At 46.9% G+C, this 24,146-nt stretch overlaps 1 protein-coding gene across 1 annotated transcript in view; it reads left to right on the plus strand.

The window, feature by feature from the left end:
• Positions 1–24,146, plus strand: part of LOC146009580 (uncharacterized) — a 120,789-nt gene that overhangs the window by 20,369 nt on the left and 76,274 nt on the right. Inside the window, exons 7-8 of the mRNA XM_083150026.1 lie at positions 15,424–16,998; positions 18,762–18,943. Of these exons, the coding sequence (XP_083006152.1) occupies positions 15,424–16,998; positions 18,762–18,943 (1,757 nt within the window). The remainder of the gene's footprint in view (positions 1–15,423; positions 16,999–18,761; positions 18,944–24,146) is intronic.

Raw genomic sequence — 24,146 nt, forward strand, 5'->3', positions numbered from 1 at the left:
CCACACAGCTGCCACCTAGTCCTATAGAAAACTCGTATTACCTGGGCTACCTTTCTATATCTTCCTGCTTGCAAAGGTCTACCCCTCATTAGGTGGCCTTTTCCTTGGACTACCACATTGCATTGTAGGCCGATACCTGGGGAAACTGATTTGTTCTCTCCCCCTAAGCCCATTTCTGAGACAAAGTGGTGAGATCTATATGTAAGCACCCATAAAGTCTACAGATGTGAACAGCCTATATACTCACTGCCACTCACCAGCACTGTATATCTAGCACTCACTATGCTAGAGTGAACCTATACAATACCCCCCGGTACCATTCTTCCTACAATTTCAGCTCTAACTAAGAGTGCTTTATTATCTCTCTATGCCTTCCAAGAAAGCTAAGGATGTAGTGCCATCTAAGATCTCCCTCTCCTCCAAAAAATTCCCACAACTCCCGACATCGCATACCAGCCCCCCAAAACACACGTCACCTAGCCTCTGGGAGCGTCGGGCAAAATTACCTCTCCCATTGTGATGGCTGGAGTGGATTGCGAATCAGATTCACCAGTGACAGTGAAATCCCTATGCCAGGTCTTTTCTGCGTTTCAAGCAGAAATGTCTAAAGACTTAAAATCTGCTATACGCGAAGTTAAGACCGAGCTGGTTGCCATTGGTTACAGAACTGATCACCTGGAACGTAAAATGGAGGAGCTGGTTGCATCTCACAATGACTTGATAAACTCCTATGACTGCCAACAACAAGACATAGACCAATTCAAGTCTAAACTGGCAGATAACATCAAGATTAGAGCATTCCTGACTCGGTGTCCAACGCAGAAAAATGTTAAGGCGATGTCGGTACGCTGTTCCGCAAGCTACTCCCTGCAATAGATCCCAAAGACCTCTTGATAGATCGCATACACCGCCTCCCAAGACCAAAATCAGTCTCCGCTGATCTACCAAAGGACACCCTATTACGGGTTCACTTTTTCACAGTTAAAGAACGCATCCTCAGAGCAGCACGAGAAGCGAAAAATACTGATCTACATGGAGGCCTCCAGATCTTCCAAGATTTCTCTCCAGTAACCATTGCCAACAGACGAGCGTTTACCCCCATCACCGTCGCACTCTGAGCCCGGTACTGCTGGGGGTTCCCAGTTAAATTGATCATCTACCATGAAGATACTACATACACCATATCCTCCCTGGACGCCGGAGTTAAACTCCTGATGGACTGGGACATCTCGGTTCCGAGACCTCAGGACCCAAAATGCCCACGTACTATTCAACAAGAATGGTATGCCACTTGAAGACTCCCCTCGAGTTCGATGGACAAGTATACCTGTTTTGTGAACTATGGTGCCTGCGACCTTGCTTTCTCTTCCACCGGGATGTGATACCCATGCTAAGTATTTTCTATGTTTGTTTGTTATATCTTCTAAGGTCCTTTGCGCCTGGTTCCTTACTTGCTGTTTTACCTAATATATGTGGTCTAGTTTTTCATGCTTGGAGATTTTCTAGATCCCAAATTAGACAAATTCCAACAACACCCCCCCCCCCCCCCCCCCCTCGTACTTCCCAAATGTCCAACCCTTCCCTATCTTTTCATAACCTCCTTCTGGAGTATGACCTATATGACATCTGGAGATCTAATTATCCTTCTGGTCGAGAATATACCTTCTACTCTCCAGTACACAACTCTTAATCTAGAATAGATTACATCCTCTTCGATAAGTGGACTTTACAAAACACTAAAGACATCGACATCCTGCCCATCACTTGGTCTGATCATGCCCCTGTCACTTGTAAATGGAAACTGAGCCCCTCCCAAACCCCCTCTCGGCCGTGGCGTCTTTTCCCGCACCTACTAAAAGACCCTATATCTAAGGAAATTATATTGGAATCTATCAGCTCCTACTTGTCTAATGACTCTCCCCAAGATACATCTGTCACCAACCACTGGTGTGCCCTCAAAGCAGTCACCAGAGGGGCTGCAATACAAGCAGGAGCCAATCTTACATAGATTGGCTCTCGAATCTAGAAATAAAACTGCCCCATCTAGAAATATCAAGCATACGTAGACAACTCCAAAAAATCCTCCTGGCCCGTACCCAATCAGCCTTAAATAGAATGCGACATAAATTCTACCTATTGAGCAATAGATCAGGCAGAATGCTTGCTCGGAATTACGCGCCCAACAGGCCAGGAATAGGATTAAACACATTATCACTCCTAATAAAGAAAAACTCCTAAATCCCAAAAATATTGCAAACCAGTTCGCACAATACTATGCCCAGCTATACAATTTGGCCTATGATTCATCCACGCCCCAGCCCTCTAATGTAACAATATCCTCCTTCCTGGACATGATCCAGATTCCCTCTCTTACCCAGGAACAACTAGATTCACTTAACGCTCCATGGTCACATACGGAAATCCAAACAGCCATTAAATCTCTACCCTGTAACAAAGCCCCGGGCCCAGATGGGTTTATCACTGATTTCTACATCACATTTAGTGACCTTCTAACTCCATACCTAACAGACCTGTTTAATGAGCTATCTTCCCTGGGCTCTGCCCCCCCCCATAATTATTAGAAGCACGTATTGTAACCATACCCAAACCCGGAAAAGATCCTTCCTTATGTAAAAATTACCGCCCTATAGTGCTACTAAATTGTGATATAAAACTGATTGCCAAACTATTGGCAACCCGTTTCTTCCGTTGCTGGTGCACCCGGACCAGACAGGATTTGTGCCGGGAAGACAGGCCTCTGATAATACGAGGAGAGTATTCAATCTGATAGACTCCCTTTCCAGAGACCAGGATCATCTTCTATCCCTTGATGCAGAAAAAGCGTTCGAGAGACTGAACTGGCAATATATGCGAGAGGTCCTCTTGCGTTTTGGCTTCAGAGATTGTGTCCTCACATCGATCATGACGTTTTATAGCTCACCAACGGCCCGGGTGTTCAGCAACGATTTTCTCTCTATCTCTTTTAAGATCACAAACGGCACTAGACAAGGTTGCCCCCTCTCCCCCCTAATTTTTGTTCTCTGAATAGAACCATTAGCCATTACTATATGCAACGACACTAACTTTCCAGGTTTACAAATAAGCCCACATCATCACAAGTTAAGCCTTTTTGCTGACGATGTATTGCTCTTTGTGACTAATCCCATTGCTCTTTGTGACTAATCCCATTAGAACGCTCCCTTTCCTCCACACTATTTTAGCCTCATATAGTGCGGCCTCTTACTATAAACTGAACACCACCAAAACGGACACCCTCCCAATCAACCTCTCTGGACCTTTACCCCGTTTACAATCACTCTATAAATGCAATTGGCAAACAGAATCAATAAAATAACTGGGAATACATATCCCCCCATACACATCTACTGTCTTCACTGTCAACTTCACTCCTCTTCTCACAACTCTGACCAACATATCTAAATCTTGGCTGTCGTATGATATCTCCTGGATGGGTCGTATGGCGGCTTTTAAAATGTCCCTACTCCTTAAACTGATTTATTTGTTCCTCACCATCCCATATACCTTCCCTAAGAAATCTCTACAACTTTGTACATCCATATTAACAAAATACGTTTGGTCGTCCAGACCCCCAACTATGGCCCGATCTAAGATGACATTACCTAAAGCCTTTGATGGCCTGGACCTCCCAGATCTGTTTCACTACCATAGCGCATGCCTCCTAACCCCTCTTAAATACTATACTGAAGCTAACTCTACCACGGGATGAGTAACTATCGAACAAGCCTCGTCCACCTCCACCCCCTTTGCGGATTTTCTCAGAATTCCTAGACACCTCAGACCTGTCCAACCTTCCCTGCTCCCGACTATCAAGGCCTCCTTGCAGGCCTGGGACCAACTACTAGCCACCCTACCTGCCCCGGCATCTAACATATCCAACATCTCTATCACCACGGTAGCTAGACCAATCCCTAACCTCAACCTAAATACTTGGAAGACCTTTGGTGTTTCCTCCTTAGAAGATATACTTGACGGACAATCTCTGCTCCCCTTCACCTCCCTACAACACCAATATTCCATCCCCCCATCTGAATATTTTCACTACCTCCAAATCGCGCACTTGTGGAAATCCCATTTCCCTATCCACATCCCCTCCAGATACTACATCCCAGACAATTCTTACCAGACCCTTTAGGGTAGGTACTAGAAGTGACATAACCTTCTGGTATAAGATTCTGATAACACCTACTGGCTTCACTAAGACTACCTCCCATGTGAAATGGGAAACAGACTTGGGTAGATCATTTACCCCTACACAATGGCGTCAGATTTTTCTTTCTTCTTACACTATGCCTCGCTGCCTAAACCATACAGAGATGCACATCAAACTAATTAACAGACTTTACCTGACTCCTGACCGCCTTCACACTTTTTGGCCTTCCTGCCTTCAATGCTGGAGGTTATGTAGGTGTGTGGGTAATATATACCACATCTTCTGGTCCTGTCCTAAAATTCAGAACTACTGGTCCGAGGTCTTCAACCTTATTTCTAATGTACTCGAGATAAATATCACTCTTGACCCATCCCCTGCGTTGTTCCATATTAACCCTAAAGCTGTCCCTCCTGATAAGAGATTTGTCTTAGGCCATATCCTTATTGCCGCTCGAGCCAACTTTGCCCAGCAATGGAAACCGCCTTCCTCTCCAGACCTGCTACAAGTTATCTTTATCTTCTTATGGAAACAACCTATATTCCATTTACATCTACACCCACCTCCCCCCATACTCGCTGGCGTCTCTGGCACACATACGTAACAGAAGGCGAGGGAGCTGAATTCTTTCCATCCACCTCTCACAGGTCCACGCCAGTTTAGCCTAAATCATGGGTCTTCAACCTGTGGCCCTCCAGATGTTGTGAAACTACAAATCCCAGCATGCCTTGCCACAGTTTTAACACTCCCTTATAGCAAAACTGTGGCAAGGCATGCTGGGATTTGTAGTTTCACGACATCTGGAGGGCCACAGTTTGAAGACCCATGGCCTAAATGATCCACCTGAGGTTCAACAATAATAAATGCACCTCTATGAACAGAATAGAACAGTTAAGCTAGTGTATTCAAAGCCTATTGAGTATGTATGTCTGTACATTTTACCTGAACTCATTTATCTAGAAACATACTGTATGTGATATATATAGTGTCTTGTACTGTTTGATATACCTGTGATGTTCGCTATGCTTAGCGACTCATACTGCATTTTAACTGTGGCTTGTTATATCCCCCCTTCCCCCTCGAAAGTTACCCTTTTTCTTTTCTGTACCCCATATAAAAACTTGTGTTTCAGTAAAAATTTATTGATGGGGGGAAAAAAAGCATGTATTAGTCAAGAAATGACATTCCGATCAATAGTCGCCCTTTGTTTTCCATAATGCCAGAATTTGGAGAACCTCAGGATAATATTGTGTGTGGATCCAAGAAAAGAACGTTCTTTCAGTCTCAGGCACTTCCACCTGCCACATGTCTGCATGATTCTCTAAGATCCAGCCTCTTCAATTTTGTGGGACTTACCAAGTTTTGCTAAGGAGCTACATATACTCTCCAATTGGGACATTTAAGGGCCCCATACATCAGCAATTAATTGTGACAATTTTCAAATATGGAGATGATTGCCACAATTAAGGTGGCCATACACTCGCAGATGTATCTTCAGATCTGGCTGGTTGGAACAAAAACATGGTTATGGATGAGAGCAAATGACAATTGACCATTTGGAAATGCTGGAAAACTGACAAACTGTCACTCATCCATAACCATGTTTTTGTTCCAACCAGACAGATCTGAAGATAAATCTTACTAGTGTATGGGTACCTTAAATTTTAGATGTGTGGGCTCCCCCTTTTGGCAATCCCAATCAAAATCGCCAATCGATTGCTTAATCAGATTTTTAAACATGCTTAATAATCTGGTATTATCTGCGGATCTTTTTTATATGTGTGGGCATTCCCAATTCGTCGTCTTCATCTATTTACATTATGAACAGCTGAAATGACAATCGATTGGGCAATTTCCAGATATGAAGATGCAATCTTTAGATGGAAAAATCTGCCGATCACTGAAATAAATCTGTAATGTGTGGGCAAGTCAAATAGATTGTAGAATCCATTTATCTGGCCAAAAAATCCCTGGATCTGGAAATCCATTAATTGTGATTGCTGATGTATGGGGCCCATTACTTCTCAGGAAACCAACCTGGTCCCTTTTATTCCACTTCCAGCCACTTAAAGGCCCGGTACAGTCTATGGATAGGACCTACCAACACCTGAGTCCCCATACCTAATGTAGGGTACACACAAGGACGACCACCGTCGTTCACGACCGATAGACGACCATGGAACGATTTCCCTTGGACTTCCCGGGAGCTCCCAGGCAGTCCCCAGCAAACGATTAGCAAAAATTGTGTTTTTTTGGCGGAACGATCTAGATCCGATCCCGATGTGCCCGCAATGGTCGTGAAGACGGTCGGATCACTGGTTTTTGTTTTTTTGCAAGAACACATGCGACCGTCGTCAGATTGGCCTTTGAAATTTGAATGAAGGGGCTGGACTAGCAGAGGGGGAGGACTAGCAGAGGGGGATAGGAATAGCAGCAGCCATTTTAAACCAGTGTATTTCTGCTTTGTTACTAGTGAGGCTTGGTTTATACCTGCTGAACGCTGGACATAGCTATTTACACATTACTTTGTTTTGCCTGCCATTACAAAGTGTCTTTTAACCCTGCACTATGGAGAATGCAGTGATGGGTAGTCACCAGCAGCAGTACCTGCTCTATTATGCAGTTTTGAAGCTCAGGCATCAGAGAGCCCAGCACAGGAGAGAAAGATCATGCTGGACAAAGCAGTGGCTACTTCAGCGTCAGACTCGTTCGCACATGCCACTGCTCAGGGACATCAGGGAAAATAACCCAGACGATTTTCGTAACTTCTTGAGGATGGATGATGCCACATTCCAGGAATTGCTGCGTCTGGTGACTCCCCACATCGAGAAGCAGGATACCAAGTATCGCATGGCTATCCCTGCTGAGGAACAGCTGGTGGTGACCCTGAGGTTTCTGGCGACAGGACGGTCTCTTGCTGACCTAAAGTTTGGATCCCTCATCTCCCCGCAAGCTTTGGGCCTCATCATCCCGGAGACCTGCAAAGCCATTGTGAAGGTGCTGCAGTACCAGTATTGTAAGGTAAGGATGAAATATACACCGTACACTTTATTGTGCAAACAAAATATTTTTATTTATAATTTAGGCCTAGGACAGAAACAGGTTTTTTAGGCCTTTCATAGGTAAAACATGTAAAATAGTAAATAGATTGTGTCAACACAAATATATTATAACTAGGTGATTCATCGCGCCCTACGGGCGCTCTTCACACCGTCGTAAGGGGCTGCGCCCCCTTAATTTGTGAACGTTTGTATATGAGAAATATGGTTAGAATTGTATGAAAGATGCCCTGTATTGCAACTTAGGTGTCCGCGAATCGCGGGAGGGGGGGTCGCGGAGGGTGCCGCGAATTGCAGGAGGGGGGGTCGCGGGGGGTGCCGCAAATTGCAGGAGGGGGGGTTGTGGGGGGGTGGATGCTGCGAATCGCGGGAGGGAATGCAGAGAATCGCGGGAGGGAGATCGCGGGGTGGGTTGCCGCAAATCGCGGGAGGGGGGTTAGGGGGGCGGGGGTTGCGGCGAATCATGGTAGGGGGGGTCGCGGGGGGGTGTGCCGTGAATCACGGGAGGGGGGGTCAGGGGTGGGGTGCCGAGAATCGCGGGGGGGGGGTGTGTGTGTGCCGTGAATCGCGGGAGTGGGGGTTGCGGGGGGTGGGGGGGGGTGACGCGAATCGCCACAAGAAAAAATCAACACAGAAAGGTCAACACATGTAAATGTTGACATAAGTGTGGCACTTCATTGGTGTCCATGTCGACACATGAGAATGAATATGAAAACATTCAAAAAATGAAAAAGCTTCAAAAACTCATGTCAACCTTTTTCATTGTCGATCATAGCCATGTCAGTGTTTTCCATGTGCAATTTAATTCTGGAGCTGCCGCGAATTGCGGGAGGGGGGGTCGCGTGGGTGGGTGCCGCGAATCGCGGGAGGGGGGGGTTACGGGGCGGGGGTTGCGGCGAATCATGGGAGGGGGGGTCGCGGGGGTGTGCCGTGAATCACGGGAGGGGGGGTCACGGGGTGGGGTGCCGAGAATCGCGGGGGAGGTGTGTGTGTGCCGTGAATCGCGGGAGTGGGGGTTGTGGGGGGGGGTGGGGTGACGCAAATCGCCACAAGAAAAAATCAACACAGAAAGGTCAACACATGTAAATGTTGACATAAGTGTGGCACTTCATTGGTGTCCATGTTGACACATGACAATGAATATGAAAACATTCAAAAAATGAAATAAATCTTCAAAAACTCATGTCAACCTTTTTCATTGTCGACCATAGCCGTGCCAGTGTTTTGCATGTGCCATTTAATCCTGGGGCTGCCGCGAATCGCGGGGGGTGCGGGGTTGCAGGGGGTGGGTGCCGCGAATCGCGGGAGAGCGGGGTTCATGGGGGTTCCGGTGGGGGGTTGCCGCGAATTGCGGGAGGGGGGGGTCGCGGGGGGGTGCCGCGAATCGCCGGAGGGGGGGTTGCGGGGGGTGTGACGCGAATCGCCACAAGAAAAAAATCAACACAGAAAGGTCAACACATGTAAATGTTGACATAAGTGTGGCACTTCATTGGTGTCCATGTCGACACATGAGAATGAATATGAAAATATTAAAAAAATGACAAAAAAACTTCAAAAACTCATGTCAACCTTTTTCATTGTCGACCATAGCCATGTCAGTGTTTTCCATGTGCAATTTAATTCTGGAGCTGCCGTGAATCACGGGGGGGTGCCGCGAATTGCGGGAGGGGGGGTCGCGGGGGTGGGTGCCGCGAATCGCGGGAGGGCGGGGTTCACAGGGGTTCCGGTGGGGGGTTGCCGCGAATTGCGGGAGGTAGGGGGTCACGGGGGGTGCCGCGAATCGCGGGAGGGGGGGTTGCGGGGGGTGTGACGCGAATCGCCACAAGAAAAAATCAACACAGAAAGGTCAACACATGTAAATGTTGACATAAGTGTGCCACTTCATTGGTGTCCATGTCGACACATGACAATGAATATGAAAAAATTAAAAATAAATCTTCAAAAACTCATGTCAACCTTTTTCATTGTCGACCATAGCCATGTCAGTGTTTTGCATGTGCCATTTAATCCTGGGGCTGCTGCAAATTGCGGGGGGGGGGGTGCCGCGAATCGCGGGAGGGGGGTCGCAGGGGGGGTGCCGCCAATCGTGCAAGGGGGGGTCGCGGGTGGGTTCTTTTTGCCGCGAATCGCGGGAGGGAGGTCGTGGGGGGGTGTTTTTTCCGCGAATCGGGGGGGGGGGGGGGGTCACGGGGGAGGGTTTGCCGCGATTCGCGGGAGGGGGGGTCGCGGGGTGGTGGTTATGCCGCGAATTGCAGGAGGGGTCGTGGGGGGGTTCTTTTTGCAGCGAATCGCGGGAGGGGGGGTCGCGGGGGTGTTTTTGCTGCGAATCGCGGTAGGGGGGGTCGCGGGGGAGCGGGTGTTTTTGCCGCGAATCGCGGGAGGGGGGGGCGCGCGGGGGGGGGTGGTTTTGCCGCAAATCGCGGGAGGGGGGCGCTCACCTGGTGGCTGTGGAGTAGCAGTGCTGGGCAACATGGGAAGGCAGTGGGTGTCTGGCACTGTCTGTGGGCTCACTGGGCTGGTTCTCTGTCACATACCTCCCAACATGACCCTCTCCAGGAGGGACACAATGCTCTGTTTCTAGACTTCCCCTTAATGTATGATTGCCATCACCTGTTTTAAACAGGTTAATTTCTCAGAAAGGTGTTCAGCACAGATGAAGGCAATCACACATTAAGAGGAAAGTCCAGGAACAGAGCGTTATAGACACAGACACCCACTTTGAGTGACAGATGTAGCCAAATATATAGGAGATACCATATATAAAAGATATTGTACAAAAACACACACTATATATAAAGATTTAAGTATGTATGACCCAGTTTAAACTTTCCCAATAAGTACGGGCTACTGTGTGGCAGAGGATGTCTGCCGCCGATAAGTAAAGGCTGCGGCCCACATGGCGCATGGCGCAGATGCAATGGTCCCGGCCCCATTGATGTGCGCCATACGACATGTGAGCAGTGGCCATCACATACCTGCAGCCGAGACCATGTCTGCCGCACAGTACCCCATACTATTGGCAAAGACAAAAGGGCAATAAAAGGAGTTTGCTATCCAGATTGAGGAGAATCCTGTTCTCCCTCTGGTAATGCAGGTACAGGTAGCAGCATATAAAAAAACACACTCTGGTAACTTCTGGAACAGGCCCTTACAACAGTAGGGATAAGGTACTGTGCGGCAGAGGATGTCTGCTGCAGATATGTAAAGGCTGCGGCCCACATGGCGCATGGCGCAGATGCAATGGTCCCGGCCCCATTGATGTGCGCCATACGCCATGTGAGCAGTGGCCATCACATACCTGCAGCTGAGACCATGTCGATGGTAAATGATAAAATAGCCTATTTTTTAAGACAGATCCTCAAAAACAGGACACTCTGGATCTTCTATCAGTAAAGAACTGTAGAATTGACGGTACTGGGGGGGTTGAGAAGGCTGTGTAGGTGTTGACTGGGTATGTGTTGGAATTGTGCTCGACTGGCCTGCTACGGTGGCAGGCGGAGTAGGCACTGGTGATTCTAATGACAGTGGTGTGTCTGGTGCACTACCAATGCCAACTATTTTAGTGCCACTGTTGAGATACCCTAAACTGCCATTATACACCAACTCCATGCATAACTTAAAAGTAAGTTGCTGGTCCGGAGCCATGTTGCGAACACACTCTGCCACATAAGTGAAGTAGTTGTCATGTTTGTCCGGGTTTCTTTGCAGGACTCGCTGTGCCCGCATCATAAATTCTTCATGTGCTGATGCTTCTCCTTTTTTTCCTTTGCCACGCATTTTTTTGGCACGGGGGAGTGGTGGAGTGGGTTCCAGGGTGGGTGGCGGAGTGCGTGCCGGAGTAGGAACTTCGTTCGATGTGCATGCATTCTCAGATAGGACAGATAGGTCTGGGGTTGCAGGTGGGTAGTCACCAAGCTGTAAAAAAATTGAACATGTTTACTAATCAATTCTATTTACTTCTAATTTCAGTTCCCTACCAGCGTGAATGAATGGAAAGTCATCGCAGAGGAGTTTGAACAGCGATGGAACTTTCCAAATTGCGGTGGAGCCATTGATGGCAAACATGTCCGCATAGCCCAGCCTATCAATAGTGGTTCCTACTATTTTAATTACAAGGGCTATTTTAGCATTGTACTAATGGCTGTTGTTAATGCGAACTATGAGTTTATCTTCCTGGATGTAGGAAGGAATGGCCGTGCATCGGATGGTGGCACTTTCAAGGACACAAAGTTCTACGAAAGGCTCATAGCGAACACCCTTCACTTGCCGTCTGTCCAGGAAACTAAACAGGGGCTTAACTTTGTTTTTGTGGCAGACGAGGCTTTTGGCCTGCACGAGCATAGCCTGAACCATGACAAAAGGATCTTTAACTACAGGCTATCCAGGGCACGGCGTGTTGTGGAAAATGCTTTTGGCATCCTGGCTAGCCGGTTTCGCATTTTCCACACTGCCATTAACCTGAGGGTGGACAAAATTGACTGGGTTGTCACGGCGTGCTGTGTCCTGCACAATTTGCTCCGCAGAAAAGCCACACAGCAAAGGGCTACAGGCACAGCACTCCAAGAAGACCAAGAACTGCCAGAGGAGGTAGTGCAGATATCCTCCTTGCAAACCCCAACACAACACTACACAGGGAGTGCACGAGCCAAACAGGTGAGGGAAGAGTACATGGCCTACTTTAATGGGGAGGGGGCTGTGGATTGGCAGGAGGAATCAATTAGATAGCCCAAAAAATAGACTCACTGATGCAGACTGCAAATTCTCCTCCTCCTGCGCCGTGACTTCTTGGTTTTCATGTTCTACCATCAGGACTACTCCTGTCCTCATCGACTCCTGGCTGAGGGTGAATGTCAACCGATCATAGTACCAGAGCGATGTTTGATACATCTCGTCGACTCCAGCACCAGAATTCTTTGCAGCCTCCACCTTCTTGTGTTCCTTTAAGAACACCGTGCGCAGATTCTGGATGCGTTTCCTCACCCATTCAACATTGGCCTCTGGGTGAAATGGAAGACTGTAGCGTTCTTTTCATTTTGTTTGAATATTCTTTGGATTTTGTTCGCCACAGGCATTCGTGTGAACGATATTTTTCAATAAACCCTTCAAGAAACTCTTGTTCCTTTGCGTTGGACATTGGGACTGTAAAAAAGATAAAACCATTTTAGTTGTTATAGTTATACCTATGTTTTGTTTCATATTTAAATTTTTATAGTTATAGTTACCAGTTTACCTAGTTCTTATGTTTTAAGTATTTAAAATGTTAATAAACTTTTATGAAAACCACTATACATTTTATTGTGCATATTGCTATTCACACACACAGGTGAATGGGGCCTAGCAGAGAGGAGTGCATGGAATACTGCAATGGTGGACAATGGTTTATGTATATATATATATATCTATATATACACAAACACACACACACACACAGGTGAATGGGGCCTAGCAGAGAGGAGTGCATGGAATACTGCAATGGTGGACAATGGTTTATGTATATATATCTATATATACACAAACACACACACACACAGGTGAATGGGGCCTAGCAGAGAGGAGTGCATGGAATACTGCAATGGTGGACAATGGTTTATGTATATATATCTATATATACACAAACACACACACACAGGTGAATGGGGCCTAGCAGAGAGGAGTGCATGGAATACTGCAATGGTGGACAATGGTTTATGTATATATATCTATATATACACAAACACACACACACACAGGTGAATGGGGCCTAGCAGAGAGGAGTGCATGGAATACTGCAATGGTGGACAATGGTTTATGTATATATATCTATATATACACAAACACACACACACACACACACACAGGTGAATGGGGCCTAGCAGAGAGGAGTGCATGGAATACTGCAATGGTGGACAATGGTTTATGTATATATATCTATATATACACAAACACACACACACACACACACGTGAATGGGGCCTAGCAGAGAGGAGTGCATGGAATACTGCAATGGTGGACAATGGTTTATGTATATATATCTATATATACACAAACACACACACACACAGGTGAATGGGGCCTAGCAGAGAGGAGTGCATGGAATACTGCAATGGTGGACAATGGTTTATGTATATATATCTATATATACACAAACACACACACGCACACACACACACACACAGGTGAATGGGGCCTAGCAGAGAGGAGTGCATGGAATACTGCAATGGTGGACATTGGTTATATGTATACACACACACATGGGGCCCACCCGAGCAAACAGTGACATGGTCGGGTGCACGGTTGACAAACCAGTGTTCTATACACACTATATACATTGGTGGCAACAGTGGGCATGCATAGGAGAGCATTGGGAGTGCAAACATACCAGGTTGTTGTTCTGGGAGCTGAGACAAGAAGGAGAGTCCAACTGCTGCGCCAGCGCTGTTTGCTATGTGGAAAAACATGGCGCCGGGGGAGTGTTTAGGAAATGCCACTCAAATAGGCTGGATCAAACGACGGACGGACGACGGAGGCGGCAAAAAACACTCACGATCTGCATACGATTGACAGTCGGTCGGCCTGGGATTGACGGATCCTACCTGCAGCACGTAGGACCAAAGATGCGACCAAACGAGCGGCGTGAACGCGCATTGGATCGGAATCGGATCAAATAAATGTCAAAAACACACGATAGTACATACAATCTGCATACAACCGGTCGGAATTGGATCTAAATTGACAGAATCGGGCCCTAGTCGTCCTGGTGTGTACCCAGCATAAGAGTTTGATTACAACCAAAACCTTCTTTTCTTTCACAATATTATCCGGAGGCTCTCCAAATTCTGGCATTATGGAAAACAAAGGATGTTTAATGTTTTATTATCATAATTAAACTGTTGTTTTCTTTGCCATACACCTGACCATTTTGAATTGATTGATATCTTACATTTATGTGTTATCACTAGAGAAATCTACAGGTCTTCCTATTTTCCTACCTACTGTATTGGGGTTGACTCCTCCTTTTTCTTAGATTGCTGCTTATAGCCAAGCACACTCGTACTAAAGCGCTTTTATAGTATCTATATCCTTTTTTGGTACTCTTTACCTAGAAGGGCGCCCACGATTTTGATCATAGGCATCGCAGGTAAAAAAAATCGCGTCGGTCGCATCGCATGCGATGCGACCGACACGATTACCGCGATTTTACATAGGGAACAATGTTAAATGCCCCAATTGACCCGATTTCACATAGGGAACAATGTTAAAAGGCCCCCAGACCCCAAATACCCACCCTGAAGTGTGAAATGGCCCCCCCAATTGTTAACGCTACCCCACGATCAACGTCAACCCGAAGCGTGGCGAGCGCAGCGGTACGCGTCCTCCGACCTTTTCATACCACCACTATCCACGTCGGCGTGGAGTTGAGAATAGAAAGTGTGGCGAGGGGACGCGGATACCTTCACAGGTATCGGCGTCCCTTCGCGGGCTTCACAGGTATCCGCGTCCCCTCGCGGGGCTCGCCACGCTTCGGGCTCGGGGGTTCGCTGCGCTCGCCACACTTTCTATTCTCAACTCGACGTGGATAGTGGGGGTATGAAAAGGTCGGAGGACGCGTACCGCCGCCGCTCGCCACGCTTCGGGTTGACGTTGATCGTGGGGTGGCGTTAACAATTGGGGGGGCCATTTCATACTTCAGGGTGGGTATTTGGGGTCTGGGGGCCTTTTAACATTGTTCCCTATGTGAAATTGGGGCATTTAACAATGTTCCCTATGTAAAATCGCGTAATCGCGTCGGTCGCATCGCATGCGATGCGACCGACGCGATTTACAATTTTTCATGTATTTCTATAAAATCGCGGGCATCGCGTCGGTCGCATCGCATGCCATTAAAATGGCATGCGATGTAAATGCGATGCCCGCAATGGGCGCCCTGCTAGGTAGAGAGTACCCCTTTTTTTTGCCTTACACACAGCACAATGCACCTCCTAGCTTTAGGTATGTTGACCATCGGCTGTGTTGCAGAGCTGACGCGCTATTGTCTGAGCAATATCGTTCACAGACTTATGACTGACGGACCAGCGATATATCGGCCAGTGTGTACGCAGCATTAGACATGTTCAGTTTTAAGAGAGTGCTAAACATCCATGATCATTTGCTTCTCAATGTAATCAATTCTGTCTGTTGTCATTCATCTGTTTCCAGTAGATGGGCGCACAAACAGGAATACCTCGGAGGGAGATCTCATTGTGTCTCAAGGTTTTATAATAGAAGATCAGAACATCGGACAAGATTCTCCAGAAGAAAACCCCATTATCCCCAATATACACCCAACATTTCACAGTGCAGATATTTCATCTGGTCCCTCTAGTCATGAGGAACCTTCTGATATAGCAGAGATTACTATACACAGTACAGACCATAAATATGATACAAGATCATCCAGTTCTAAGTTTGGTAGGAGTTCTATACATCAGTTAGATTCTGTTTTACATCAGAGAACTCACACAGGGGAGAAACCATTTTCATGCTCTGAATGTGGGAAATGTTTTCAACGCAAATCATATCTTTTTCTACATGAAAGAAGTCACACTGGTGAGAAACCATTTTCATGCTCTGAATGTGGGAAATGGTTTAAAAAAAAATCATCTCTTCTTGCACATGAGAGAATTCACACAGGTGAGAAACCATTTTCATGTTCTGAATGTGGGAAATGTTTTGCAGTTAAATCAACACTAGTTATACATGAGAGAAGTCACACTGGTGTGAAACCATTTTCATGCTCTGAATGTGGGAAATGTTTTACGCACAAACCATCTCTTGCTACACATGAGAGAAGTCACACAGGGGAGAAACCATTTTCATGCTCTGAATGTGGGAAATGTTTTCAACGGAAATCATCTCTTGTTAGACATGAAAGAAGTCACACAGGTGAGAAACCATTTTCATGTTCTGAATGTGGGAAATGTTTTGGACATAAATTTAGTTGTGTACTACATCAAAGGAAACACACAAATGAGAAACTATTTTCATGCTCTAAATGTGGGAAATGTTTTGCAATGAAATCGTCTCTTGTTACACATGAGAGAAATCACACTGTTGAAAAACCATTTTCATGCTCTGAATGTGGGAAATGTTTTGCAATGAAATCGACTCTTGTTACACATGAGAGAAATCACACTGTTGAGAAACCATTTTCATGCTCTGAATGTGGGAAATGTTTTGCAATGAAATCGGCTCTTGTTACACATGAGAGAAATCACACTGTTGAGAAACCATTTTCATGCTCTGAATGTGGGAAATGTTTTGCAGTTAAATCGGCTCTAGTTATACATGAGAGAAAACACACAGGTGAGAAACCATTTTCATGCTCTGAATGTGGGAAATGTTTTACGCACAAAGCATCTCTTGCTACACATGAGAGAAGTCACACAGGGGAGAAACCATTTTCATGCTCTGAATGTGGAAAATGTTTTACAGATAAATCATCTCTTGTTAAACATGAGAGAGTACACACTCGTGAGAACCCATTTTCATGCTCTGAATGTGGGAAATGTTTTGCATGTAAATCGGCTCTTGTTAGGCATGAGAGACTTCACACAGGTGAGAAACCATTTTCATGCTCTGAGTGTGAAAAGTGTTTTGCAACTAAATCAGCTCTTGTTACGCATGAGAGAAATCACACAGGTGAGAAACCATTTTCATGCTCTGAATGTGGGAAATGTTTTACACTTAAAGCAGTTGCTTGTAGACACCGGAAAACTCACACACACAAAATATAACTTCTCTTTCGTCCATCCTGGTGACACAGCTTAAACATGGGATGTAGTCTGGTCCAAGGCACCTATGCTATTCTTTTAAGACGCAGGCTCCTCCCCTGCTGCATCCCAGAAGACCTCATTTTCGTATAGGTGCCCACAGGAGTGGGTACATAGGCTATGGGGCTGCGTAATGCATCCAGATTTAGAGATAGTTATACATTTTTATTTTAGTAATTTTTCTTAGCATGCAGCAGGCTCGGTGTGAGGTTTCCTCAGGAAACCTCGTTACACAGTTTTTTAGTGCTACAGGGGCTGATAGAAACGCTTCCCTGTCAGCTTCTGTGTCCTGTGAGCTGGTGAGAAAGCACTGCTTTCTCCCAGCTCAGTGCTATGACCTCCCTGCCTTAGGAATGGAAAGGTCTCCTGGGCTCTGGGGGACACTTCATCGGCTCGCTGTTAGAGGGAGGGCTCTGGTGATAGTACCCCCTGCTATGGCGCTGACAATTTAAAAGTACAAGCCAGTTACAGGAGCCCCATGCGGCAGTGCACTCAAAGGTGATCCTTTATGGGGAAGTCACTGGACGAGAGGAATCTACAATAGGAGCAGCTGAAGGGGGGTGGGTGCCAAAATGCACATCCTCCCCGCTGAAGCAGGGACTTGGTCTCCTCCTGGCTGGGGACTGGGTGCCGTTTTGCCTCCACATGCGGAGCTGAAAAGGGGCCTTGCCCTATCACAGTCCTGCAGCTGAGATTCTTCTGAGCAGTGCCTTTCCTGTGACCACGGTGGGTCTGCAACAGCAGCAGCAGCTTACAGATAAGTACCACTGGTTCATTACTCTGTATAGCGCCTGACTTTGCACAGTGTTTCTTAACACTATGACAGAAGGGTGTAGATCTGCTGTTGCTGAAGGAGGGGCAGCTGCCATGTTAGTTTACTGCAAGTTTTGCAGAGTTAAATTAACTTGTGGACCGTTGGACCAGGGGGATTTGTGCCCTGCTTGTGGAGCTATTCCTAGTGGGGCTCAGGTACAGAGAGCAGAGCAGTTTGAACCTGCGTGGGCTGCAGCCCTGGACAGATCTGTAGCAGACTTAGGGCAGGCTCTGAACAGGCAGAAAGAGGATTTTAGCAGTTCTCCTATTCTACTTGCCTACTCTGAACACCCCACCACTCACACATGGGGACCCTGCTTTATTACAGGTTATGCGGGCCCCTGCACAGGGTGTGCATAAAATGAGTTCCTATATGGAACAGTTTTTCAGGGTGCCAGGCGTCCCTTGCTGGCACAAACCCTCCTCAGTCCTGATTCTGAGGAGGAAGAAGGGGAATGTTCAGAGGAAAACCCTTGGGTGCAGAAGGAGGATATTGATACCGCCACACCTGGAGTAGAGGATTTGATTATGGCAGTGTGCCATACTTTGAATGTTGCTGATGCAGACCCGGCTCAGCCAGAAGGGTTTTCCAAACGACCGCACAAGTCTGGGGTGACCTTCCCTGCAGACCGGATTTTGTCTGGTTTATTAAGTGAGGTGTGGAAAATGCTGGGTAAAAGGATTGTTATGCCTAGAAAATTTGACAGACTGTATCCCATGTCTGAGGATCATATAAAGTTGTGGGAAAGCTCATTTACATCAGGTATTTCTTCTGGAAATCCAGAAGCATACGGCAGCTAGTGATACTGGTCCTCCAAGCTTCCAGACTATCGGTTTGGACGTGTCTAAAGCTGTTGGGCAAGATGGTGGCTCGTTTTGACACCTTACGGTATGCTCTATTTCATTCCCAAGTGTTTCAGTGGAACATTCTGAACTGTTGGTATGGGAACCCAAAAGTCATGAAACAGGAGAGGATACTCTTGTTGCAAGACGAGGGTTTCCTTGCACTGGTGGATGGATCTAGACGACTTTCAGTTACGTCGATCTCTACAAACCTGGTCCTGGATTGTGGTCACAGCAGATGCGAGTCTCAGGTTGGGGAGTGGTCACTCTGCACCTCAGGCTTCAGGGACTCTGGTCTCGGAAGGAGTCATCTCTTCCGATAAATGTGTTGGAGCTCAGAGCAATATTGAAGGCGTTTCAACAAGCAGAGGAGGTCTTAACTGGGTTTTTAGTTTGAATCAAATCAGACAATGCCACGTCTGTGGCCTATGTAAACCATCAGGGCGGCATCCAAAGCTGAATGGCTATGTGGGAAGTGTCGCAGTTTCCAGTAGGCAGAGCTTCATGTTCCAGCCTTGTCTGCAATTTTCATTACGGGGATCTGGAATGTAGAGGTAGATTTCCTCAGCAGAATGCAGTTACAGGGAGGAGAGAGGGCCTTACACCCGGAGATGTTCTAGGCTCTGACAATCCCCTGGCTCCTGAAGGTGGATTTGATGGCCTCCTGTCACAATTGTCAGGTTCCTCAGTTTAGTTCCAGGAGCAGAGATCCGAGAGCGTGGGCCGTGGACTTGATTGTGCCTTGGAACTTGTCTGGCATATCTTTCCTCCATTTCCCATGATGCTCAAAAGGATAAAGGAACAGAAGACCCAGGTCATTCTAGTAGCAATTTAAATTAGATTTTTGGGGTTTTTGGATGATGTGATTCTGGGGTACTTGTTTCCTAGCACGGCGCCAGTGATTTTGGTCGGGTTGATGCGTCAGTCGCGTCGTGTGCATACCAAATCGCACGCGATGCGACCAACGTGATTTTTACATAGGATCCTATGTGAAATGGTCCCTGGGACCCGATTTTACATAGGATTCAATGTAAAAATGTCCCCAGACCCCAATTTCTGCCCCCCTGATGGGTCAAATGCCCCCCTATTGTTAACGCCACCCCGCTATTGACGTGAACCCGAAGCGTGGCGAGCAGCGGCGGTACGCGTCCTCCGACCTTTTCATACCCCTACTATCCACGTCGGCGTGGAGTTGAGAATATAAAGTGTGGCGAGCCCGAAGCGCAGCGAGCCCCGCGAGGGGACACGTTAAACAGGTACACACAGGTATACGCGTCCCCTCGCGGGCTTCACCGGTATCCGCGTCCCCGCGCGGGGCTCGCTGCGCTCGCCACGCTTCGGGCTCAACTCCGCGCCGACGTGGATAGTAGGGGAATGAAAAGGTCGGAGGACGAGTACCGCTGCGCTCGCCACGCTTCGGGTTGGCGTCGATAGCGGGGTGGCGTTAAAATAGGGGGGGCATTAAACATACTTTTTAAATATATTCAATAGGAAATGGGCCATATTGGCCCATTTGACATTGTCACCTATGTAAAATCGGGTTGATCGCGTTGATCGCATTATAATGGCCCGCGATCAACCCGATTTTAACTTTAAAAATAATTTAACATTGTTCACCTATGGGAAAATCGCGTTGATCGCGTCGGTGGGAGTATGAAAAAAGTCTGAGGACGCGTACCGCCGCCCCTCGCAGGCTTGCTGCGCTCGCCATGCTTCGGGTTGGCGTTGATGGTGGGGTGGCGTTAACAATGCGGGGGCATTTGGGCTAATACACCCAATGCGGGGGGGGGGGGGGGCATTTAACATTGCCCCTAATGTGAAATCGGGTGTCAGGGACCATTTGGAACCATTTAACATTGATTCCTATGGAAAAATCGCGTTGATCGCATCGCATGCGCGATTTGCCGCATGCGATGCGATCGACGAGATTTTACCGCAAATTTGCGTCCACCGCATTGCATGCCTTAAGTAAAGGCAATCAATTTTCCACATTGGGCGCCCAGATAATACACAAGTACCTGGGATTTATCTCTGGTGCTTTCAGTGTTGCAGAAACTACATTTTGAACCCTTGAGGTCTGTGGATCTAAAGTTCCTTTCACGGAAGCTTGCTTTTCTCCTCGCTATTGCATCTGCTAGGAGAGTCTTGGATTTGGGGCCCTTATCTTTTCAACCTCCTTTCCTTGTTTTTCATGATGTCAGGGGAATTCTGCTTACGGTCCAGAAGTTTCTTCCAAAAATAGTATCAGAATTTCATTTAAATCAGGAGATTGTGCTCCCATTTTTTTGTCCTCCTGAGGAGGCTAGGAATAGCGACAGGTTATCACGGTTGGACGTGGTTCACGCTCTGCGAATTTATTTGGACGTAACACTGATACCTTATTTGTTTTTTATGATGTACATAAGAAAGGGTGGCCAGCTTCCAAACAAACTATTGCAAGATGGTTGAGGTCGGTGACTGCTTTTGCCTACACAAAAGTTGGTAGACCAGTTGCGGCTAGGGTTATTGCTCATACCACAAGGTCAGTTGCTGCCTCATGGGCTTTGCGTCACGGGGCTTCAGCGGAGCAGTTATGCAGGGCAGCCATCTGGTCCTCTGTTCACACCTTCACCAAATTCTACCGTTTTCATGAGTTTGTATCGGAGGACACTTTATTTGGGTGAGCAGTCTTACAGGCTCTTGAACGTCCCATGGTTAAGCTGTGTCACCAGGATGGACGATAGAGAAAAGGGAATTTTTGTAAGAGTTCTTCCTGGTGACACAGTGATTCCTCCCTTTACCGCTCAGAAAGTATTTATACCTGTTCATGTTCTTATATGTATCATGTTATTTGGTTTATATGGATTATGCATGCTAATAATGTCTCCTAGTGGGCTCAAAGTTTTACTGAGGTATTCTGGGATGCATCAGGGGAGGAGCCTGCATCTTAAAGTAATAGCAAAGGCACCGATTTGCTCCTCTGGACCCAACTACATCCCATGGTTAAGCTGTGTCACCAGGATAGACTCTGAGAGAGGGATCTGAACGGTAAGTTCCTACAGAAGTCCCTTTTTCAATGAGCTGATGATCTACATGAAACAGAAGCATCGATACTAAATTCCTCTATCATCCATCAGGTGTGGATTATTAGACAGTGTCTAGATAGCCAGTCAATAAGTCTACACCAAAGGTCAGCATAGGAAAGTTTAACAGGGTCAAAATATCGACCCAAAAAGTTGACATACGTTTTTCTAATTTTTTTGTGTAAATGTTGACAGCTGTTGACATGGACTCCCAATTAGCGTAATGCCTACTCTCTCCACCTTGGTGCAAGATACACACATGTAATGCCGATGGACACATCTGATTGGCTGAATGCATCTATCATTTATGATGATTTTCCAGTTCTATTGGTGCTGTCATTTATTCCCATGGTTACAGTGACCTGAGCGATCAGTGTGCAATAAGACTCCATGTCTCCTAGTCTGACTGTATATGGGAAAGCAGCTGGTGTATGTATTACTGAGTCATTATATTACCTCATTGTTGTAACTGCTTTTTGTTTTGTATAACAACCTCTCTGTAATATATATGTAATAAATCCACTGTGACCCTGTACTGTAATGTGTGTGGATTGTATATTAATATTTGCACCATCACTGCCTCTTGTCATACCCCGGGCACCTATGTAGGAGATGCATGTGCTGGGATTGCAGAGCCGGCCACATTCCGTGGTACTCACAGCCCACGAGCCCAGCACCACGCAGCTTTTCTGGATCCCATTTGGCATCCGGTACTTAGACACAACTCCCAGCCACCTCCATGAGCTCCATAATGTGGGATCTGTTACTCTCTCGCTGGGGTCAGAGCTGGAAGATAATGTGTTCCCACAGGGCAGGTGCCGGTGTCTGATGCTATGTGACAGGATCTGTACATATATAACATGAGGCACATAGTAGCTGTATACCTGGTGTCCTCTTATGGTGTTACATATAAACACATCATTAATGAGCAGCGAGTTTGGTGATCACAGATAAAGGTAACAGAGGTTGTGCTAAACTAGTAGCAGCGTCCAGTCATAATTATTATTGTATCTGCCAGTGGTTCTCATACTCAGTCCTCCGCACCCCAAACCGTTCACATTACCCAGGTCACACAGCAGGTGCATTCATTACTCACTGACACAAACCAGGTCATACAGCAGGTGCAAAGGTGTACTCATTACTCACATTTACCATGCGGGAAATGCTGCATGAAAGAGGGAAAGCGGACATTCCCGTAAAGCAGGATTACAACCAGAATAAGGTCCAATGTATCCTGTATAGTCACCTGTGTATACAATAGACCAATAGATAGTGGGCAGGGTTTGCAAATATGCTCTATCCCGGGAATATGGCAGCACAGGAGTCCCAGGCTGGGAGGGGGAGCCGGGGACGGCAGCCCAGTCAGTGGCCAGAACCACACACACACACCACCCCCCCGCACGCCGCTGTTCCGATCTCCTTCCTCTCCCCTGGGTTTTGAGCGTGCACTGCAGCAGGCCGCTGGTATTATTGTAAGTGACCTGGCTTCCATGGAGACGCAGCTGGAGATTAAATTATTGAAGTGCCCAGCACCGCGGTACCATTTCCTTCCTCACCTCTCCCTCAGTGCACTGCAGCAGGCACTGAGAAACTACCAGCTGCTCTGACTGCTAGTGAGAGTGGCTGGCCTGCTTCTTTGAACACTCCAACCCCCTATCGCTTTTTTTGTATTTTATTCAACCCCTACCTGACCTGCCAACCATTTTATAAGAAGGTGTACAAAACTCACCTATATAGATGTGGGAGAGGTCAGCCTGTCTGTCTGACACCGCCCGCCGCCGTCTCCGATCCCGGCACGGGTGACCCGGAAGTGCGTCACCGCGTTGACCCGTCTCCATGCTCAGGCAATGCAGCGTCCTTAGCAACCTCGGCGTCCTCCCGGCTGGTCTACAGAGAACGACAGCCTGTGCGTGCGTCTTCGTTGTCAGGGTGACCATGTAAACACTGCAAAACAAAAGCACAGGTTCTAATAGTGCAGGGTGTATGGGTAAATAATGTGAAACATATCCTGTTGGACGAAATCCTTGTAAACATAGTGGAAAAAACATCTTAATATGAAGTCATCTAAAAAGGGTATATATAGAATCATCTGAAAAATGTGTGAAAAAATATGCAAAATATACAAAGGCCCATCTGTGTGGGAAGAATGGATGAGGAGAGGAGAGCTGCAGGGGAACAGTGTAAGTAATTTACAAGAACACATTGTACGTAATTTGTTCATTAAGCCCTCTGGGGCTCATGGTATCCAGTTCATGGATCCATTTGGTCTCCAATTGGAGCAGCCTCTTCCCCCTATCACCTCCATGAATGTCCTCAGGCACCTGGTCTATGGCCATGTACCGAAGTGTTGCCAAACTGTGTTTTTCCAGCAAGAAGTGCTTCGCTACAGGTT

The sequence above is a fragment of the Crinia signifera genome, chromosome 6 (assembly GCF_055691185.1).
Source record: "Crinia signifera chromosome 6, ASM5569118v1, whole genome shotgun sequence".
Taxonomy (NCBI): domain Eukaryota; kingdom Metazoa; phylum Chordata; class Amphibia; order Anura; family Myobatrachidae; genus Crinia; species Crinia signifera.